Below are 22,272 nucleotides of genomic sequence, written 5' to 3'. Positions count from 1 at the left end.
AACAAAGAGAGCAGTTTCCGTCGAGTGGCAAATTTGCCTTCAAAAGAGATACGTGGATAACGTTCTGGGCCGACTAGATCGCGGATCGCCATGAATCAAATCTTGTTGGAGCGATTCAATTCCAATCGTCGTCCCTCAAACGCCAGACGGTCGGCATCCAATGAAAAAGAAGCGAAAAATTCGTTACAAATTTTGGAAATTGACTGGATATTGGGACAGGCGCCAGCCAAAGAGAAATGCGAATTTTCACTTGTTGTATTCATTCCTCGTGAAAAATTCCTCAATTCTTATTAATCTTCTCAATTAATCTAAAAAAAAGGGAAAAACTAACCGACTCCACCCTGGGTCAGGTCTGGTCTTTCTACGTAAACTAAACAGAAACTAGTCGACCTCAAACCTTTAACCGTCCTCGAGAACCTGTTATGACGGGACAAGGTTTTCTTTTTTGTTTTCGCAAATTGACATAAATCGAATACATCTGAATAGGTCTAGTCAACAGTTCCACACACGAGTCTAGTAACCTAAAAGAAGGAGAAAAGCGGGCCAATAAAACCGCAATAAAACTTTCCAATCGGACTGAGAACAACGGAACAACTCATCTTCACCCCCTCCGGAACAACAAGAAAGAATCAATCCCATGCAACTCGATTTATTTTCAATTCAATGCGCCATTTGTTCTCCCAATTTTTCGCCAAACTGGAATGGCGGCAACAGTATAGGAACCAGCACGTCAAACTGTTTGTAACCGGCCAAGTCAATGCCGTCATTGGATCGATGGATTCGTATCAATCAAAGCTCTCGACTCTCTCGAAAGCGAACAAGAAAACCAAGGGAAATCATCGGAGAGAAACAATAATCGGCCAACAAAATTTTAACTTTGCCGAGCGCGTAAATCATCCAGCCCTTTGTTTTCTCTGTCACCGACAAGTTACCTTTCGTGTTTCCCTTCGTTTGACTTAGTCGATTTATTTATTGCGTTCGTTTATAAATTCAGACTACAGGTACTACTCGCTGGAGGGGAAGGTTCGGTCGAATCGAATTCAAGTCTATCGCTAAGAAGAAAAAAAAAACACGCTGGTTGTTTTCAAAGTTCCAACATAGTCCACGGACATTTTCTCGGCGTTTTGTTTTCGTTCGTTCATTTTCCGTTGGGTTTTGTCTTTGGCAACAAAAAAGATAAATAAACAAAAAAAAAACCAACAAGAAAAAAGAAAACAAACCAAAAGTGGAAACCATGTCATGCAGTCACGTCGTTCAAGCCAAGCGTGACTAGGCGGCACAGAAAGAAAAAAAAAGAGGGGGAGGGGGGAAGGGGTGGGGTACGCAATCGGGGAATGTGTAAATCATCAGCGCTGGGTCTCTCTCTCGTGTCCGTCTCTTTTCTCTCTCTCTCTCTCTCTGTGCCGTCGCGGGCTGGTGGACCGACTTGGACGGCGAGTCACGTTCGCGGCTCACGTACGTGAGAGAGATGCTCACGGTGGTTTGACTTGACACAACCGGCATCACCCAACCTGCTGCCGTTGCTGTTATTGTTTGGTGGATTTTTATTTTCGTCTCTCTCTCTCTCTCCTACTTTTCATTTTCTTCTTCTTGTCGGCCGTCGCGGTCGTGTTCACATGGACGGGTCATGTCGACAGGGCGGGTCATCATGACCGACATCACTTACCAAATCCCTATGCACCCCGCCCCATTTCGACCGTAAACTTGACTACACGCACGAAAGACTTGTCACAACGAATAACTGAGCTGTTCAAATCCCTAGAACTGATGGCCAACGAAATTTCCCGACTGGTTTTGTTTCTTTTTCTATTTTTCATTTCGGCAACTCAAACAAGTGACGACCGACTTCTATGGCCATCATTACAAACTATTAGTAGCCTAGTCCCACTACTGGTTTTGACTGCACTGCTAACGTGTTCTGTTCCTGATGGGACACGCATTTCTCGTCATTTTGAAAGGGCAACAAAAAAAAACAAAAACGACAAATCCCTGGATTTGCCGACAATAAACTTCGTCGGTTCATCGGTTATTTATGAAACCGGATAGATTCCTGACAAAAGCCCAACTTCTCCCGTCACAATTCCGCGAAAGAAAATGGGAAAAATGCCGCTCCTTGAAAAGCAAATTATTCTCGTGTCTTGCAAATCATATCTAGCAGCTCCATGTTTCGGGTGTGGCAGACTTGTGTGTTGACGGAGGTCGTCTCACAATGGCTGCACACATGGTCGATTCGGATAAACAATATTACCTCGATCGCAAAGGCAAATCAGGGATATCAAACAAAAAGAGAGCAAGAACTTAACAAGAAAAACAAGAAAATATGCAGGAAATCAGAGACGACGGACAAATGTCAAGACTTAAAAACCAGACCAGCTGGTAGTAGTTAACTAGGATCTACTAGTACCTTCTAAGAAAAAGGGGTGAAGGTTACAAATCAATCAAACGGGCGGCGGTTGGGAACGAACACACGCAAAAAAAAAAAAAAAAACCCAAAAAACAGGCACATAAATAAATAGAAATTAAGGAAAAACCTGTTTCCGTTTGGAAACCAAGAAACACAATCGGCAATGACAAACGTTAAGGACAGGTATACACACACACCAGATCGAAAAACAAATTAACCCAGCAGTTACAACGGGAAAAGGTGTCAGGTCTCGTGATCTTTCTTCCAGCTTTTATTTTTCTTTTCTTCTCATGTGTGTGTGTGTTGTAGATTTATTCAATTCAGCACCGAGTACTGCGCATTAAAACACAGATAGACTGTGGCGAGAAAGTTCAATAACGTTGCGAAACCATTCACAAGAAAAGAAAGAAAGAAAAAATTGCTTAAAACAAAAACAAAAAAACGAATGGTTCGATCAATCGCCCAGATGACTGAATTAAGACACAAGGTTGCATATGCTTTGTATACGGTGGATAAGTCACAGCACGAAAAGTCCAGACTCTCCGGCGGTCTGGAAACCTCAACTGGTGTATGGTTAGATACACCTGCTATTCATGTAAATGGGTTTTTCCAGCCCGGAATCGCACAACGATACGAAGTAGAAAAAGGAGCGGGGCCCTAGCGACCAACTATTGAGATATAAAAAATAAAAAAATAAAATAAAATAACGAGGAAGAACTGGGACGCGATTCTCGGTAAAAAGGAGGATGACTCACGTTCATCTGATGGTCTTGTTATTTACAAGTAATATAGAATTTTCTCCGCGCAATCATAACGGCCGTGTTTCTTTTTCTCGACGCCAATTGGGACCACCTCTGTCGGTGGTGACTTTCCACCGGATTACATTGGAGAAAGAGAGGAGGACATTTCGAAAGAGTTGAGTCGAGTCATCGTTCCTTTGGTCACGATAAAAAAAAAAAAAAAGATACGGCCCAGATGTACATAATGCCAATGGGAGGGAGAAGGAAAGAAAAAAAGGAGTATACCGTACATACCGGTATATACACACACGCCATAACTTGGCTATTGTGTACCAAGATGGGCGGGCGGATGGAAGCGAGGAGAGTCGTCATCCCTTGCTATTACAGTAAAGTAATAACACGACCATATTCCTGCATTAGATAGTAAAGCTCGACAAGCTCCACTGCCACCAATTTTGTTTTCTTCTTCTTTCGCGCTGGAAAGAGAGGCGCAGAGACTCTCGTAAATCACAAAAACGTTAAGTGCGGGCACGCGCAACCTATACTACCCCCACCCAGTAATGAGGCGTCCAATTTACGGTGTAGTACCTGTAGCATTTATTCATTTATTTCTTCAACTAGCGAATGGAGCAAAAGAAAGAAAGAAAAAATGGAGAGAGAAAGAGAGAAGACGAAGAAAATATGATTGCATATCTACGCTGCATCATAAATATGAAGGTGGAAAACAAGGAACCTTATGGCCTCCACCAACTCTCTCTTTCTCCGCTGCAGGAGGCCGAAAGACAAAAAACGACAGAAAGAAAATAGCCGACCGACTTTTTTTTTAAGGGGGGGCTCGGCCCCTCCTCAATCATGAAATAATACAACACACGATTCATAAAGCAATAGTCTTAGTGGCCGTCGTCGTCGTCGCTGTCCGTCGAGCATCGTCGGCAGCGTGGAAACTGGGCAGAGAAATGCCCTGCCTAGAAACCGCAATATTTAGATAAATACGGCAACAACCAACGTCGTTCGACAATAAGAAAAAGAAAAAAATTTGGTTGGGCGCCGCAGCCGTCGCCGCCACCGCCGCGATAAATTACCAGCAACAACAACAGCGGTGGCGGCACATTCATTTAAATGTTTCTCCAAGTCCGCCACTACCGCGTGCTGCAGCTGCAATTGTTGTTGTTGTTGTGTCTTTTATCTTGGCCAACCGAGATCTTTACTTCCATGCAAACAACTAAAGTGGCCAGACAAGTATTGGAGTTTAGACTTTTTAAGGTCTTTTGTCAAAATGGCAACCACCACACGACCGCGGCGTTCCGAGAAACAGTCCGTTTGTTGGAACCGGCGGCGGCGGCGGCGGCGAGAAACAAGTCGAAGGAAACAAAAGCGGCCTACCACCGACATTTTTTCTTTCTCCCATTGCTCCCCGTTCAAAAGGGAAGAAAAAGCTATTTTACATGAAAGAAAGGGGTACTAATGCATTACGCACGGTGCCAGGACAATGCAAGGAAACAAGAACCACACAAACGGACAAGGAGAAGCCAGGCGTACGTGTGTGGTGCACGATCGTTCCGCCGCGGATGTGTCTGCCCCTCATCATCGACGGCCGCGGGAGCATCGTCGATGGTTCCCCCGACAACAGCAGCAACAACAACAACAGAAAAGCCAAAAATGCAACCGGCGTTTATGAGGTATAATCACACGCCATTTGCGTTGCTCCTCAACGCAGCGAGGAAGAAAAAAGAGAAAGAAAACCATTCGTACACAATGAACCTAAAAAAAAGTTCCGCCACACGGTCCGCAAAACACGCGCGCAATTCAACCAATAGAAGTGCCCCCCCCCCCCTCAAAGCCTGGAAGAAAAATACATAGAAAAAGCTGAACGCTGCTCCACTGATTCTTTCTCCGACTCCCCAACAACCAACAGCAACAAAATTAAAGAAAGAAACCATTAGCGGCGACAGACAAGAAAAGAATGAGCTAGACTCTCTCCCCTACCACCACCACTCGGATTACTTAGTGTTGTGTAACCAATCACGCGACGGCCAACCGCAAAACGACAGATCAGTACCAACAATTGCCAGTGTCCCCCCCCCTCTCCGAGGGAGAAACTGATAATTAAAAAAACCGAAAAAATGACACACACGGCGACATAAATGGCCGAGCAGTTTGGTTGAATTCATCTTTTTTGGGGCTCTCCAAAATGAATCGTGATGGCTTTGATGATGATGATTCACGAGCGCTCTATCCGGGCGTGATGAGCGGTGTCGGTCCCTACATGTACTATATTATAATGTTCAGTGTGTGTTGTTGGTGGTGCTGTTCGCCGGTGCGGCTCACCGCAGGTTTCGGCCAAGTGAATTCCTTTCTTGTTTTTCTTCTTCTTTTCGAATTTTTTTTTTTTGGATGGGGAGAGAGAAAAACCCAAAACAACAGCAACAAAAGCTGACGGGGCTGAAGTGGAAAATGTTTCCGAGGGGCGCGCATCTTGTCGCGGTTGAGAGTCGACCGAGCGATTTCAGTTGGTGTTGTTGGCAATCAACAGCACAGAAGAGAAGCGGCGGCAAGAGAGTAGCCGAAAAACTCTCCGCCACTTAATCGGATAATGACTAGGTAACGGTGCGGAACTCTCAATGGCGGAGACAAGGACCGTTATTACACGTACCCCGTTTTATAATGCTTTATTATTACACACACATACGAATATAAATTGTATAAATTAGAGTTAAAAACGGAAAAAACAATAACAAGAAAACAAAAGGCGAGGCCATTTATAATCATCTGACTAGCGTGGATGAAAAATAGAAAACAAAAAGGAAATCGCTCCTTTTCCCGTTTCTTATCGGGACGACCGAGAATATCCACCAACTCATTTTCAAAAATGTCGGAGAAACGAAGCGAAGGAAATAACTTATCGGATAGCGCCGGTATACGGATAGGGACGCTCGAGGTTCAATAACAAAAAAACAAATTAAAAATGAATAAATAAAACAAGAACCGGTACAACAAACAACAAAGAAGAATAAAAATGACGACAAACAAGCCCCTAGGGCTATTTTGCGCAAAAAATGTAAAAAAAAGATAGTAAGCGTATAGAAGAAGAAATTGTCTATTTTCAAAGGCTTGTCTAGTTCTAGTAGCAGGGCAAGTAGTTGGACGCCGGTCTATCTGTAATGAAGTGCGGCAGAACACGGACGTACGTCGTCGGTCGTAAATCACGGCCGAGAGAGCGACATAGAGCGCGAGTTGGCGCGCGCGAGCATGGGCTAAATTATAAATTCAAATTCATCTTCTTGTATTTTCGTCTTTTCTTTTCCACGTTTTTTTTGGTATTTTATTATCAATTTTTTGCCTTCGAGCATCGGGTCTTTCGGGCTGGAAAACCACAACCAAAGAAAAAAAGAGGGTTTTTGAATATCTGGAGGTTACGTACTGATTTTTTTATGTTGTTACATCCGAGAACGGGAGGAGAAGAAGAAAACATAGCGCCCAATAATTTCCAAATTCAAAAAAGTAAAAAAAGGGTCAAAGAGGTCATAACGTTCGCGCGACTCTCTTTTTTGTTTCGTTCCCGACCTTGATGGCGGCGTTACCTTTTGTTGTGGGCCGTTGATTGCGCAGAGTAATAAAAACAGAGGGGTGTGGATGGACGGATTGATTGCATCACACAAACACCGAGGCGTGTCCGATAGTTCTCTTCCACACACGCCGTCATTATCGAGTCCAATGTCGGCGGCGGCGACGGTGATCAGTGCCGTGGTCTCTTCTCCCTACGTTCCTTGTCTCTCACCTCAATGCTCGGCACTCAACCCACGCCCATATTAATTCCATCCGCTAGCTCAATTTCCCTTTTTTTTTTTGTTTTTTTTTTTTTTTCTCCTTGAAATTCAGAAAAAAATCCGACACCGGCCACTCTACATTCACCTTATTACGAAACACAATTCAACAATTTTCTAACCAAAAAGTTCGATATTCATTGACGCGTGGAGGGGTCTATCCTTGTATTGTCTGATGTTAACACAAAAACGTCGGCGTCGGTGAAGAAAAAAAAAAGGTATAATAAAAATAAAAAGAAATAATCGTCTCTGGTTCATTCAAAAAATGCCAAACGGGCTGCTGCATAAAAGGCAAAGAAACAACCAACCGAATCCACAACATCAGGAGGATATTTCAGTAGTGTATACATTATTCAAAAAGAGAGGGAAAAGAAAAAAACAACAACTCCGGTATCTCTCAATTTCATGTTCGCCTTCATCTTTTTACTGTCACGGTCAGTGTATTTCTCTCCAATAACGACCGCCGATCTTGCGTTATTTTTTTCGGGCAGAAGGGCTCGACACGAGGAATAAAAGTTTCCTCCGAGTGCGGCAATTTTTCACGGCGTTAAAGGCACATCATCATTTTTATTTTTGAAGAGACGCGAGGAAAAAGAAAGAAAACCCACCGGGTCTCATTATACCGTCCCGGCGCAGAAGCGGCGATGAAATGGTATAAAAGTTAATACTATTATTACTGCTGCGAGGTAGAGAAGAAAAAGATGGTCATGAAACAAAAAACGTTGCACGGCCAAAATCACCGAAAACAAAACAACAACAGCTGTTGCTTCTGAGAACTTGCATTGCAAAACGGAGGAATGTTTAGGAATCGAATGATGGAAAGTCCCAACGATCGCCTTCACATTTGTTCCGATAGTAAAAACCAAGAGAATCTCTTATTTTTTTTTTTCCTTTCCAATTGGTGGGCCGAGTCGTCGGCTCTTTAGATTTTTGAAGAGCCCCATTTTATTGCCTTCACCGTGAACAGTTTTCGATAGATCGATCTTATCTCTCCATCCATCTTATCTTTATTTAGCCGTGGTGCGCGAGCGCGTGCGTCCATTATTGGAAACGGGCGGGGGTTCATTTTCATTCCCCGACCAAACTAAATAAAATCTGAAATAAAAGGCAGTTCCAGTCTGTCCCGAACCGAGCAGATGCGGAACAATCACACACAGCCACGGGAATATTTTATTGATTGTCATTTGGCAATGAATTAAAGCCAACGGTAGGGATTGGAAATCCGGGTGATGAATAGTAAAAAGTTATTTTAGAAAGGAGGATGTATATAAATCCAGGGAAAATGACATTTGATTGCCTAGAAATTGTGCTAAAACCAATCCTCCTTTCTTTTCTGGTTTTTATTATTGGCGAAACCCCATAGCCCAGGAGAGAGAGTTGCCAGACACATTTGATTGCGTTTTTTTTTCCCAGAATATCTGCACTTAATAGCCAATTGGGATCCAAGAAAAGTCACGGGAAGATATAGAATCGGAGGGGGTTGGAACGAACACGGCTGAGTTTTCGACTGCGGCTTTTAAACTCGACTCGCTCATCATCGGAGGGCCCAGTGCGATGATGATAGTCATCGCGCCCCAGCGTCTTCATTATAATATGTTAATTAGGAAGAATACGAAAGGATGGAGGAGGCGGAAGAGAGTCGCAAAAGGTGGCTGCAACAAGAAGAAGAAGAAACCCACAGAGAAAAGAGATAAAAATTACGGACGTTGTTTATGTCTCGCTCCGTGAGAGTTCGAGCCAAAACGCGGCGTCGCAAAAGAACGAAAGAAAAACCGGTATTTACCGTCGGCTAGCTGTTTTGGTGAGGGCCGTGCCAAGGCGAAAAGGCCTGGCCGGCCCATCCCTACATATCAACAGTGGGGGGATGATGGGCTGCTGCTGCGCCCATCGAAGGCCCTTCCCTTTCCAAAAGTCATTGCCTTTTATTCGCTGATTATCATCACGCGACTTGAGCACCGAAACCGCATCCTCCGCCGCCGCTAACCATCAAAGGAGACAATTTGGCGAAACCCAAGGAAAGAAAAAGAGAATAAGCAAGTCGAAAAAAAAGTGATATAGGAAGGAAGGAGCCGGTTTGACTTTCCCTACTCAAGGGCGTAAGGGAACGATCTTCACGAAATCGGATAAGATTCGCCAATTTCGGTCGAAGGCAATCGGGTTGGATCCATCGCAAAGTCAATCACTCACCAATTTTTGAAGGTGAACCGCCAAAAAATTCAAAAGCGCATCCTTCGCCCCGTCCTTCGACGGGATGAATTCATTTCAAACTTCAAAAAGAAGAAGAACGCGCTAGAAATTGTATGTGCGTCACAGATATATAAAAATGGCGAGTCGAAACGATAGCATCTTCTCATTGATTCCGTTTCCACCTCTTTCTCGCTCTTGTTGCAAGGCGAGACAACACTGTGTGTGGGTGTGGAAGAAAGACGAGAGGATGATTACAGTGTGGGCGAGATTTCGTGCCACATCGGGACCTCGGATGAAGAAAAACAAGAGATCACGGCCGATGCTCCTGGCGCAATATCCAGTCGTTCGTGACTTTGGTTGTCGCTCGCTCTCAGTTGAATACGTGCGTGTTTCTCTTGTTTCGTCGTTCGTGCAAAAAAACAAAAAAACGCAGAGAAAATTAAAAAAGTCTTTTCTTCCAAGAGAGTCCCGAGCTGGCCAACCCCTCCCACACGCCAAAAGAAAAAAAGAGGCAAATGGACATCACGAACTCAGCATCCCATATCGCTCACGACTTGGTTCGTTACACGATCCGCCGGCGTTGGTCGATTCATTTCACAGGCTCGCATGTAGAGAGAGAGAGAGAAATGCCATTAGATGTCGAGCGGGCTGAATGAAACCAAACACCCGAAAATACCCCAACACTCATCTCTGCCACAAGTCGAAAACAAACCGGTTTATAAATATAGAAGTGGGTGTGTCCGTCTCTCTCTTATTTATCAAAACATCTCTCGAGTGTGGTCAACAACCAAAAAAGCTCAAAAAACAACAACAAAATGAAATCAACTGACGGAGCGGGTCCTCTGCAGATGTAATCCGTCTCCCCCACACCCTTCTTGCATCCTTTTATGAGATCATTACGTAAAAGGGGTATCGGTTCATTTTCTTTTTTCGAGAAAAATGACAACTGATCTCGATTAAGACGTTTCAAATGCGACTCATTATTCATTTTAAATAAGGCAATAGGGGTTGGAAAACGCTGGACGGGAAAAAAATAACACTTGGAAAAACAAACGTACCCAGTGACCATGAGGTGGGCACTTGTGAGAGTGTACGGTTAAGTGTTTCTGAATGAAACAATCTAAACGTTATCGAGAGCACCGGTCTCGGGGCAGTAGCCACATTTGTCGAGGAATTAGCGCAGGAGGGGAAATAATGCTCAAAAGAAACGACCTCGTTTTTACAGCTAAGGCCGGCAATTATTATACAGCTGGACGTAATTTCATTTTTCATTGCACTTGGCACTTCTTTTGTGTCATTCCGCCTTGTGGATATTTGTTTAGCTTTGTCTGGTTGATTTATTATCTTTTCCCTTTCATCCTTTTCGACAAATGATTTGATTGAAGTCACGATTTGGTCGGCTCGGCTCCCAGCCGCATCCGGATCCCGAGTTCTTCGCTGCTGCCAATGGCGTGTGAAGGCATCGCCTTCATTGTTGCCATGACAGCAGCCCGCAAGACGCAAGGGAACAAAACAGGAGACCCAAGGTAGAGAGAGAGAGAGAGGTAGTGAAGAAAAAGAAAAAGATTAAATATATATCTAAAAGAAAAATAAAAGGGTTTTCGGAATTGTGAGAAGAAGGCATCAGAAAAAGTCGGGGTGGAAGCTGTCGAGCGTGATTGTGTCTGTGCGTGTGTGTCTGTGAGAACGGAAAGAGGAGCAAAATGATAAACGAGAGGCGGTCCTCGCAAGGAGCTCAAGGCTCAAGAGCGGCGCCACACCACTCTCCACTTGCCAGAGCAGATGAGAATAAAAGAAAAAGAAAAAAAAGAGAAAGAGAAAAGAGATAAAATAAAGAACGTTAATTTCTTTTGTCAACCGTGGCCGGCGGCCAGTGGCTTCCGAAAAAGAACCGGCAGCAACCAAACAGCAGCAGCCCTAGCTTCAACCAATTACGATATTTATAACGATCGCCCACAGCATCAATCGCAGTCACATCTTCCCCACATGGGGGCCACAGCATTTTCCACTTAAATTCCTCACGAAACAAAAAAAAGGGGGAAGAATTAAAGAACAACCGAAACGGACCGGAGCTACTACATTAATACTTTACACACCTTGTTGTGTGTGTGTGTGTGTGTAGCGTATAAAAAGTTAGCGTCGGTTGGGTCTCTTTTTTTTTTCTTTCTCACACGGCCCAGCGACAGGCTGTGCTGCTTCTATTTAATGGGTTCTATCTCAATTATTTCCTGTCGCCATTTTCTTTTCCCGTAACGCCACAAAACACACGGCCAATTAGGGAGCGACACAATATTTTTATACGTCTCCAGCGACTCTGGACTCTTTGGTTTTTCTCTCCTTTTTCCATCAGCGGCTTGGAAAGTTATTGAATTGGAAACGTCAAGTTTGGACGTCAGAATTAAAGGAGAGACTCGCCTGTTGTCAAGGCGAGCGCCGTTGATCGGCGTTGGGCCCAAGGAAGACATGGACCAGAGGAGTCGGGAGAAATTTCCACGACAGGTGTGTTTTATATGTTGGCCGTGAGAACCGCAAAATAAACAAATAACAAACGCTATTGCCGGTGCAAAAGAAGCAGCTCAGAAATGAGACATGGAAACAGTAGCCGACGCCGTGGCATCTGGTTATTTTTTGTTTTCTTTTGCCCATTTGTTTGTTGGAAAAACTCGTTAATTTCAAAGCTCGTCCCTTTCGTTTCTTGTTTCTCTTCTCTCGACAGTTTGGCTTTAAGTTACGTGCAGGCGTACACACAATCGGGAGCGCGTCAAATCGTAATTCAACAAAGTGGCGTGCAACTATGTGCATGGAGAAAGGAGAGAGAGTCCTACCTGATTTGTTGACCCGCAAGTCGATGATGCCGTTGGCCGGCGACGACCGCCGTTTACGGGATTCGGGGGAGCGGGACGACCGTCGCCGGCTGGACGTGTCCGTTGTCAGGACCAGATGACCTCCGCCTCGACTATTGACAGACAAATCCACGGGCTCCATTTGAATCGGCGGGCACTCGGCTTGTTTCTGCGCGTAAAAAGAGAAAATCAAAAATGAAATTATTTGGTTACGGCCGTTGATTTCCAAAAGAAGTTTTGCCGTGGCTTGTCTATAAAAAAACACAAGTGAAACTAAGAAGTCATGCCAACAACAAATCAAATCAAGTCAAAAAAAAGTTGTGACCCACATTGACGCAATAAATTTGAATTTGTTTCAAGTTTTCTCGCTCCCGTCTCTTTGTGTGACAAGCGAATTAAAGAGAGACAAGTAACTAAACAAAATTGTCATGACAAATCAAGATTGTATAAAGTGGAAAAGAAAAAAGGGGAAAAGGAAAGCAAGACTGAAATTTGCATCTGATTGGGATGCATACGGCCCGCGCCAGGTAGGTCACGTGAGCGTTGAGAGACAAAAACGTATGAATCGATCGCATCGATAAAACAAACTGGAAAAAAAGCAAACAAACAAACAAAAAACGAGGGAAGGTTTAGCGCATAAAGATGGGGGCACCCACAACCACCAAACGAAAAAAAAAAAAAAGGGCCGCGCGTGAACAAGTAGTAGTAAAATATTCCACCACTACATATGGAGACGTTTATAACGGATGTCGTGCAACCGTCGGCGGGACACTGTTGACAAGGTGAAACTTGAAAACCGGTAGCGTCGGTCGCTACCCACAAAATCCTTTCGATTTCAAATTCTCATGGAAGCTGAGCGTGAAAGCGGATCCGTCTAATCTTGCGCTGAGCGTTCAAAAAGACTGTTAGCCAGCATCATTCACCTCTTTGTAGTTGATGGTCGGGTGCATGATGACGGGGTCGACGGCAGTCGGGGGTCGTCGGAAAGGCGGTCCCGTCGTGTTGCAACCGCCGTTGCTCGAGGTGCTACTACTGCTGCTACTGCTGCTGCTGCTGTTGCAATTCTTGCTGCTGGAAGTGAAGAAACGCTCCACTCCACTGGTCGCCACCGTCGCTCCTTCTCCCTGGAAATCGTTGGAAATTCGAGAGAAGAGAAAGAAAATAAAAGAGTTGGCATCGGTTAATTTTATTTGAGCATTAACCCAGTCTGGTAATTAATGCACTTCCAATCAGCATATTACGGTACATTAGAAATGCCAGCCACGTTCATTACGTTCCCATTGTTCTTTCCGATTGGCTCGAGGAGAAATAACACCAAAGCATCAAAAGGTGCCGTAAAAGTAGAGGCCCAGACTCTCTAACAGATTTCAACCAACTGCCAACAAGATGCTCTTAAGAGAGACGAAAGAGAGGGGAGAAAAGAAAAATGACATCCTAGGCTTTTGGGGTCCGCTTGGGGCCTTCGAGTCCCGCTCTACTAATCATCTTGAAGCTCTTTTTGGTCCTATGCTATAATATTGACCGATACCGTGGATGGCCAATCACTGGTCAGTTGCACAAGAAGAAAAAAAAAAATGTGATTTACAACAAACCGTTGCAACAAGTTCCTTGAGAGGTTTTTTCCTTTTTCCTTCCCTTTATTTAAGTGCCAACAGGTGGGAAGCGCCTTCCTCCGCTATCGTCTGGTATTAGTGGATGGGGGGTATGGATATACGATAGGTGGCGGGACTTTTTTTTATTTAAAAAAAGGAGAGCCATTTCGCTGGCAAAATAAAAAGAAGCGAGCGTTGGTGGTCGTTTTTTTCTAAATTTGTCGTCGCAAGAATGAAAGGAGACAGGAATTTATTTTTATCAGCCCCCGAATAAACGAATACGCTCGGCTAATCAAATGTGAAAAAAAAAGAAACCACATCATCACTTTTTGTTTCTGACAAATTTTATGACGAAATCAGCCAAAAATAACTTGAAGGAAAGAATATTAGCTAACCGAGGAGGAAAGAAAAGAAGAAAAAAAAAAAAAAAAAACACATTTCAATCATTTCAAATATGCGGAAAATCGGGAGGGGGGCAACGCTTCCGTAACTGGGTTTGTGGATGATGAGGCGCACACTGCGTGCGCGCTCAGCCAAGCGCTTTACAACTGAATCAAGTGGAATGTCTTGTTTGATTGAAACTTGTTTGTATTATCAAGCAAAAGGGTTCCTCAGTGTCTCCTATCGCCGTGCATTTTTCCCTTCTCTTCTTCGTGATTAGTTTTTTTAATTTCAAAAAGATAAGAATTTATTTTCGAAAGAGCAGTTCTAACCAGACTGACTTTTGCACACACACACACACACACACAAAAACTTCCATTTTTGAACATTTCTCGAAAGGTCATCGTCGAATTACTGGTTCGTCCTTGTAGTCATCAGGGATTTAGACATTCAAAGTATGTCGAAGAGGACGTTACCCATTTCTTTTGATTTTTTCTTGACATCTTCCTTCAAAAAATTATTTCTCTTTGTTTTCTCTGATATGTTTTACCGCGTGCCGTGCGAGTCGCCTTCGTGACGCGCTTCAGTGAGTTATTGCCTAACATGTCCGGGTTGCTTGACCCTTTTTGGCGATGGGTCCCATAAAAGGCCCAACAATTTTGTTTTGGAGAGAAAGAAAAGAAAAAAAGAAACAGGAATGAAAATGAACCATCTCGCCTCATCTCCCTTTTCCCCACCCATTTCATCCATTTACGATTTTATTTTTATTAAAAGAAAAACAGTCCATGCAAAAAAAAAATCTTGTTTGATGTCGTTCATCGAACGGGAGTCGAAGAAAGAAATTGACGCTCCGTGAGAGAAGAGCAAAAAAAAGGGAATAACTGTGATTAACGTGTCCCTCCCCCACTTCTCAGGTGCTTGGCGTGACTTGGCATGACGAGAGTCTCAGGGGGGGTGTGTCGAATGGGGGAGAGATAAAAAGAGACTTGGGGAGTGTCGTCATGACAGCAGACGACAGCCACCTGAGGAATAGCTGAGAGTCGTCCCAAAAGGATGTAGAGCGTCGCCAAGTGCTTCATCACTATTACGATTGCAGACGGGGGGCACTCTGACTCGCAACCTCGGGGTAGGTCAAACTGGCGGCGGCCCCACCTGTTGTTTCATTTCTGCCTGGGCTCAAGATGATTTCAAAGCTTAACAGCATTGAAGGAAAGTAAGTCTACGTCTGTGGAAAGGGGGGCTTCTTAAAAGGAATCACTCGGCACTACCTTGATAAATGGGGGAAAAAAGAGGGTCATCTGCTGTGACAGCACACAACTTTTCTCTACTTGACTCTCGTCCAGTCGTAACTACATGGATGAGGGGGTCAACGAAAGAAGGAGCTCTCTTTTCTCCCTGGGCGGGGTTTTCTTACCATATAGGGGAAACAGGTTTAGCCCTCTCGAGCAAAACAAATAAGCCACTTACACAATCACTAAAAACGTAAATTCGTAAAGCGAATGGAGGGAGGGACGTGACCTTCTGAAATCACGATTCTACGATCTTTTTTTTTCTTTCTTAAAATAAGATTAAATAACAAGTTGACAGTTTTCTTTTCTTGTTTCAGTTCTAGTTTTTTGTTGGTTTTGGCCGAGAGGGGTGGGGGCTATGTTCGGAAATAGCTCACATGCGGCCCTCGCTACTAGAAGAAAAAAAACTCTACAAGTTCCTGGTTCCGTATACGTTTGACTCCCACGGAAAGAAAAGGAAGAAAAAACAAAGTTGCGGTTGACAGGCGGCCAGGAACAAGAGAAATATGTGAGCACACCCAACTCTCTATTTTTTTGTTTTTCCTTTCTTTCTCTCAAAACGTCCGGAATGTTTTATTCTTTTATGTAGAGAGAACTTCCTTTTTGTTACTTGGCCACTGGTGTTTTTTTTCTCAGTTTATGGAATCCACCAGTAGTTAAATTTAAAAAATAAAATGGAAAGAAACACTAGAGAAGAAGAATCAAATTGAACAAACTCTCGTGAGTTGAGTAGCACTAGTGGTCGTCGTTTGTCTGCAGCTTTTATTTCCTTCTTCTTTTTCTTCTTCTTTTTGGCCTTTTTATGAATCCCATTAAGGGCCAGAAGACAAGAGAAGGTGCTCGCAAACGTATAATCAGGCCATTGTCATTGGGTGTCGCTCTGGCGCACCATGGCGCAGCATTTTCTCTCTTTGCTGATGGGCCAAAGGGACTTGTTAAACCTCGTTTGCATCTCATTCGACGCAATAAAAAAGAATTCCCCCCGTCCACACACACACACACACACAAAATTACGAAAGAAAAGAAAAAGAAGAAGGAAAATTCGAAACAAAAACAAGAAAGAGCCATCAAAAAAGTTGATGTTCTTCTATCCCTTTGGGTTGGAGAAGGCGATAGAGTATCATCATCATACAGTTGGCGACCTGATTATGTGGTGTGGTGGCCGACGATACGGTTTCTTTCGTCTTTTATTCTTTCGGTTCCAGCTCACAGTTTTTCTTCTTCTTCTTCTTGTGTGAGCAGAACACGGAACCGTGGAAGTCATTATAGATGACAGCAGGTGGGGTATGGGAGTGGTTTTTTTTCTTTCTTTTCAGGTGGGGTAGGGGGGGTTACACCCGTAAAAATGGATGGAAAATGGCGGCAGAGGGGGGAATGATGGTAGTTTATATATATCTCATGTCCATCTTTTTTCTTCTCTTTCTTATTTTCTTATTTTTCCCCCTTCCAAGTCGGTGTGCAGGTCATTCTCAGCCGAAGGGGGGAATATGGTAGAGGTCGTTCATTTTGAAAAACCCCCCTACATCCATCCTCCTTTTACCTGTGTGCACACAGACACACAGGTGAAGGAAGGCAGTAGTAGAACACGACGCATATTATATACCTTTGGCTTTTGGGGTGGAGGCTCACCCCACACACACACACACACCCACAAAAAGGGTATAAACAAGACGAGCTGGAATTTCTTTCCCTACGTGTGTCAGCGAGGGGGAGAAATGTTTTTCTTCCTTTTTTATATTTTTCTAGAAGAAGAAGAAGAAGGTGGATCGTTTTTTTTCTTTTTCAAAATTTCCTTTTCTTTATAAGAGAAAATTGTAATGTGGAGGGGGAGAGGTCTAGAATCGAGGATGAGGGGGTGAAAGAGGTTGAACCTCCTTAAAAAAAGAGAGAGACTCCCGCATCTAAAGACATTTCTTCTTCCCCCTTAAACTAAGGTTTTTTTTATAATTTTCTCGGTTAAGAGAAAAAACAACAATTTTTGGGCTGGGTTGCCCGTTAGGCATGTTAGGGAGAAAAAACAAAAACAAAAAAATTCGGTTGTTGTTTTTTTTTAACACACACCAGTGAGGAAAACGCCCTTTGTGTAAGAGAATCGAGCCCCTATCCACACAATCAGATTGTGTGTGTGTGTGTGTTTCAAAATAAAATAAAATTCAGACCTTGTAAGACGATGGGTATCAGTTCTTCATTAGACAAATTTGAATGACATTGCAATCGGCCAATCTCTTTCATTTCAATAAAATCAAAAACACTTTCGAGCAGCGTCCAAAACAAGAAATTGTAAAGTCTGCCAAGACGATTTCGACATTCAAATTGACAATGATGAACAAGAAAAAAAAGGAGTGGGCACGAGGGCGTCAACCTGTTCTTCTTCTTCTGCGTTTCAATTTTTTATTTTCTCCATTTCGTTTGCATGTGTGTGTGTGTGTGTGTAACTGCGATGATGCACGTGGAGCAACAACATTACACAGAGTCTTTCGAACTCTCGGACGAAAAAGATACGAACAAACGTCCCCTCGACCGGTGCATTCGACCCCGCCCTTTTTCTCTCGTTTTCGACTTTCGTGTTTTTCTAGTTTTTTTTTTTGTCTTGTTTCAACTCGGCGTTCAATGCTCTGAACTGTGTGTGAGTGTGTGTGTGCTGATCCCAGACACGCCCACCGCTTGATCGACTAATCCTATCAATGATTCCATCCTCCGGACATGAGAGAGAGACGAAAAAACAAAAATGATTGCATTTTTGTTTTCGATTCCAAGGCATCACGAAAAGCCTTGAAGCTTCGAAAAATAATAATAACAATTTTTTTTTTTTTTTTTTTTTTTTCAAATAATAAAAAACCTCGGCAAAAATTTTTGACACCATAAATTACGCCGAAAGGAGGGGCCCGGTCAGTCAGGAGAGCGTAACGGGAAAAATATAACCGAAAAAAGTTTTTTTTTTTTCTTTCATTTCGGTGGTGGTCGACTCTTTTGATAAATTACATAATTTTTACCAATGTCAAAATTTGTGTGGCTTATTCATCGATTGTGTTTTCAAATTAGAAAAAAGAGGGGGAAAATTTTCGCGGCCAACACGACGCCACGTGAGTCCAAGGCCAGTGTGTAGAGTGCCCTAGTGGTGGTCCCAATAATCGAAAAAGAATCGAACGAAAGAAAGAAAAGAAACAGATTGGATTTTTCTGGGGCTGTTCAACTGATTTGAAAGCGTGCGAAAATGTACACTGATGGCTTACGGCCCCATTTCAATTGTTGTCATAAGACCTAGGATTCGAGGGGACTACGAATAATAATGGAAGGTGCAATATATTACCAGGTAAACCATGTAGGCGGTGTCTAATGATGATGAAACCACAATTTCACGGAGATTCGCCGTTGAGCTGCTGTTGTAGAGTGCTGGGGATTATTCAATGATTATTCATCCGAAAATGAGAGAAAATTTCCACGAAAAATAAATGTCCACGTGGTGTGACCGGCTTTTCCCAAGACGAACGTCGTCCAAAACCAAGTTTTCTTTTTAATCTGTCCGACACTTGTTGTCGAATCCACGAGTCATGGCACGAACGAAGCACTTGGTAAATATAATAACCAGAAAAAAACACTTGTTAGCCCCCAAATGGCCACCACTACAGAGCCGAACACGAGGTAAAACTTGCACACAGGGCATCAACGTGGTCTTGGTGGCACCAACAAACACACACACACACACACACAGGTAAAAAAAGAATCACGCACACAAATACACACAAGAGAGAAAAACACAGGAAAACACTTGTTCACGGTTCACAGCTGTCGTTGTGGCAACGAACGAGTCCCAGGTCTTGCCAAACACAATTGCCAACCAAATCCACAAACTCTTTTTTATCTTTCAACTGAAACAGTTTGGCTTGTTTTCCGTCTGATCAACCAAAAGGAAAAACGTACGTACGTGTGGGTAAAAACCGAACATATATATATATATTCTTTCCTTTAATTTAAAAATTCAAAAAAAAAAGAACCGATGATATACAGAATAATAAAAGGCACGTCCGACCTGGCGCAAGGCACTACAAGGACTGAACATTTTTAAAAAAGTTGGGAAAAAGCAAAGGGACGCATGAAGGGCGGGCCCTCAGGGTCTCTCTGACTAGCAGACGAACTCTCAAAGGGGGGCGTATCTATTTTTCTTTAACTCGACACAGTCTGCTGGCTGGCTGGCGCTGCTTGTTGCTCTTTCGTGCTGGAAGAAGAAGAAGGAGATGTATAAATATATTGGCTGGCTGCTGTTCGTTTTTGCCAAAGAGTTTGTGGATGATTCCACTCGGGTAGTGAAGGTCTTTGTGTGTGTCCGGCCATTCATCATCTGCCATACATTCTTCGCAATTAAATGGCTCTATGCACACACACGAGAGCCGTTTCTTTTCTTTTTTCCTCTTGTCGGTTTTTCTGTTTTTATTATTCGCTTTGGTTTTGGATATGATCCAATAACTGTTTAAGCCACGTAAGGTGAGTCGGCCATCAACAATCGGCAGATTTCATTGAAATCCAATCGGCTCAAGAATCAATAAGAAATCATTAGAATAACTGGATTGAAGTTATCTCTGTTGGTCACTAATGAGCCAGCAAATACATAAACGTCCTTATCTCTTCATCTACAACCTCTTCCGTGTCCTTCCAATCAAGGAAAAATCTTCCCCGAATCCAATCCATCCGGCTTGACCGCCTTTATTATCAATTTCAGTATAAAAAGGCAACGAGAGTCGACTGGGGTTCCCGGGAACAAGAGAACGAGAATTTGATTTCTCGTTAGACCGGCGGCGATGTGAGACGTGACAAATGCGCGGACGGAACTTGTTGATCCGCCAGTTTATTCACTTGATAAATTCACACGATCATTTGACCTTTGCGTCGTAGGTATATATATAAACACGAGAAACATATAGGCGCTTCCGTGTATTCTTTTTTTGGCGCTTGTTTATAAATAGAATTTTTGTGTGTTTTAGTTTCTCATTCGCCCGATGGAAATTAAAATGGTTAGAAAAAGACGGTGAACATCTTTGGAATCTCAACATCGGTGAAACTGAGTAGGACAGAGCTTACAAGATGGGAGAAGAGAATATGTAAAACAATTATGGTAATGTGCCTATAGGAGGGAAGAATCTTGAATCCCTGACATATCCAGTTGGGGAGAGTCGGGGTGTGGCTGGGCTGGCCAGCAGAGAGACGGTCGGGGTTGAAATGTAGATTTTTATATTCTTCTTCTTCTTCTTCAGGTCGCTTTCTCTATATTACTATACAGCCAGCCCAGGCTGTTTGGAATAACCAGGAAGGGAGGTCTATAGTCAAACCCCCCTAAAGGCAATTGAGCCCGAGAGAAATGCCAGGATTAAATTTGTCTCACATTGTTGTGTATACAAGTTAAACAATCCTGATCCACTTCTTCTCTGGTAGTTACTTATTTAGTCAATCCATTTGTAGAGCTGCTGCTGCTGCTGCTGCTGCAATTGTCCCTGTGGCTATAGGCAAATTATGATTTTGCTCTCGTTCCGGCACGGTATACAAGGCCACGAGTTGCCGTGCTTCTCCTTATTGAAACAATAATTGGCGAATTAGCCTTTTTTTCTTCTTCTTCTTTATTCTCTCGTTTTTCTTTCGTTTCTTTTACAATTCCCTTAATGGTCAAGGCAATCGTAAAAACGAAGGGGGCACAAGAAGAAGATGATGACGGTGGTTGAACCTCTTGTCAGAAGAATTCGTGGAGATCAAAGCCAGTAGTATAATGGTATTCCTGGAAAATGTTGTTTTTTTTCTTCGCTTTACTAGAAAGGGGGGTTAATAATACTAAGCCACTGACTCAGTATTTATTACTATACGTTGTTACATGCGTGAGATGGCCACACCTTTTTTTTAAGACTCGACGTCCCCACGGTCAAAAGCAGACGCTCGTTTTTTTTATTCATCTGTAACGAACCGTTTTTCGTTTCTTTCTCTGAAATCCCAACCGCTTATTGCGCTCCTTGGCTGTGGGCTACCAGCCAGTCCGCAATGGAAGGCAAACCAGACGAGAGAGGAAAAAAAAAGGGCAATAAAAATAACATTATTGTATAATAATAAAGACGCGGGAGTGGTGGGAAGAGGGGAGGGATAAAAAGGAGAAGAACCTTTGCAAGTCATCTGTTACTTCCTGCGATTCGAAATTACCCGCCGGGCTCACACACACACAGCACAATCATTCCCCCCCCCCTCTTCCATACTTACATATTATATCCCAGTATAGCATATACACAAGCTGCTGACGCGCCTTCCCCCCCCCCTTTTTTTTACCTATTTATTTATTTATTTATTTGAAGGTCCTAAGGTATATTTATTTAAACGTTTCTACTCTGCGAGCTGCTGCTGACTGGCTTGGCCCCCCACCTGACTATATCTCCATCCGCTCACACGCAGGTACATAATAATAATATGAAAAATATTTTTTTTTTCACGCTAAACGGTGGATTCCCCTCCCTGTCTTCCAAGAAAAAAATAAAAACTTTTTTTTTTGTTTTGTTTTTCGGCTACGTCAAATCGTTCACGAAAGAAACAACGCAGGAATTATACGATCCGACCCTGTTTGCGTGCGTATATTGCGCAGCAGTGCCTGCCTGCCGAGTCCACACACACACAGAGATCACACACAGACACACAGAGCAGAGACTTTTGGTTCCCCGGTTTGATGCTAAGGCAACCCAATCAATCGTCGAGTGTTGCCCCATGGGGGGTTTCCATTCGTTGTTAAAGGAGAAGTGAGCGAACGTGAGCGCATAATCAGGCGGGGGGGTTCGGTCCCGCCGTGTGTGTGTGTGTCCTGTCCTTTTGGCTTGTCGTCCTCGTTCGAAAAAGAATCAAACAAAAACCCAAAAAAACAAAAACAACAACAACATCCTCCTTCAAAAAAGTTTTGTACCTTGACTTTATCGATGACCGCCTAATATGTGAAATCACTCAACTGTCAAATTGCATTTCAATGATGGAATATCATCTGCGAAATCTGAAA

At 43.3% G+C, this 22,272-nt stretch overlaps 1 protein-coding gene across 1 annotated transcript in view; it reads right to left on the bottom strand.

Moving 5' to 3' along the window:
* The window catches only part of LOC124312706 (Krueppel-like factor 3), a 37,056-nt gene extending 17,734 nt beyond the window's left edge, over positions 1 to 19,322 (bottom strand). Inside the window, exons 1-3 of the mRNA XM_046777200.1 lie at positions 18,571 to 19,322; positions 12,922 to 13,122; positions 11,981 to 12,167 (exon numbers count right to left, since the gene is read on the bottom strand). Coding sequence (XP_046633156.1) covers positions 11,981 to 12,167; positions 12,922 to 13,122; positions 18,571 to 18,582 — 400 coding nt within the window. The 5' untranslated portion in view covers positions 18,583 to 19,322. The remainder of the gene's footprint in view (positions 1 to 11,980; positions 12,168 to 12,921; positions 13,123 to 18,570) is intronic.
* Between the last annotated feature and the right edge of the window lie 2,950 nt (positions 19,323 to 22,272).

The sequence above is a fragment of the Daphnia pulicaria genome, chromosome 8 (genome assembly GCF_021234035.1).
Source record: "Daphnia pulicaria isolate SC F1-1A chromosome 8, SC_F0-13Bv2, whole genome shotgun sequence".
NCBI classification, from domain to species: domain Eukaryota; kingdom Metazoa; phylum Arthropoda; class Branchiopoda; order Diplostraca; family Daphniidae; genus Daphnia; species Daphnia pulicaria.
Note: the sequence above shows the minus strand (reverse complement) of the source record. Positions and strands in the feature narration are given on the sequence as shown.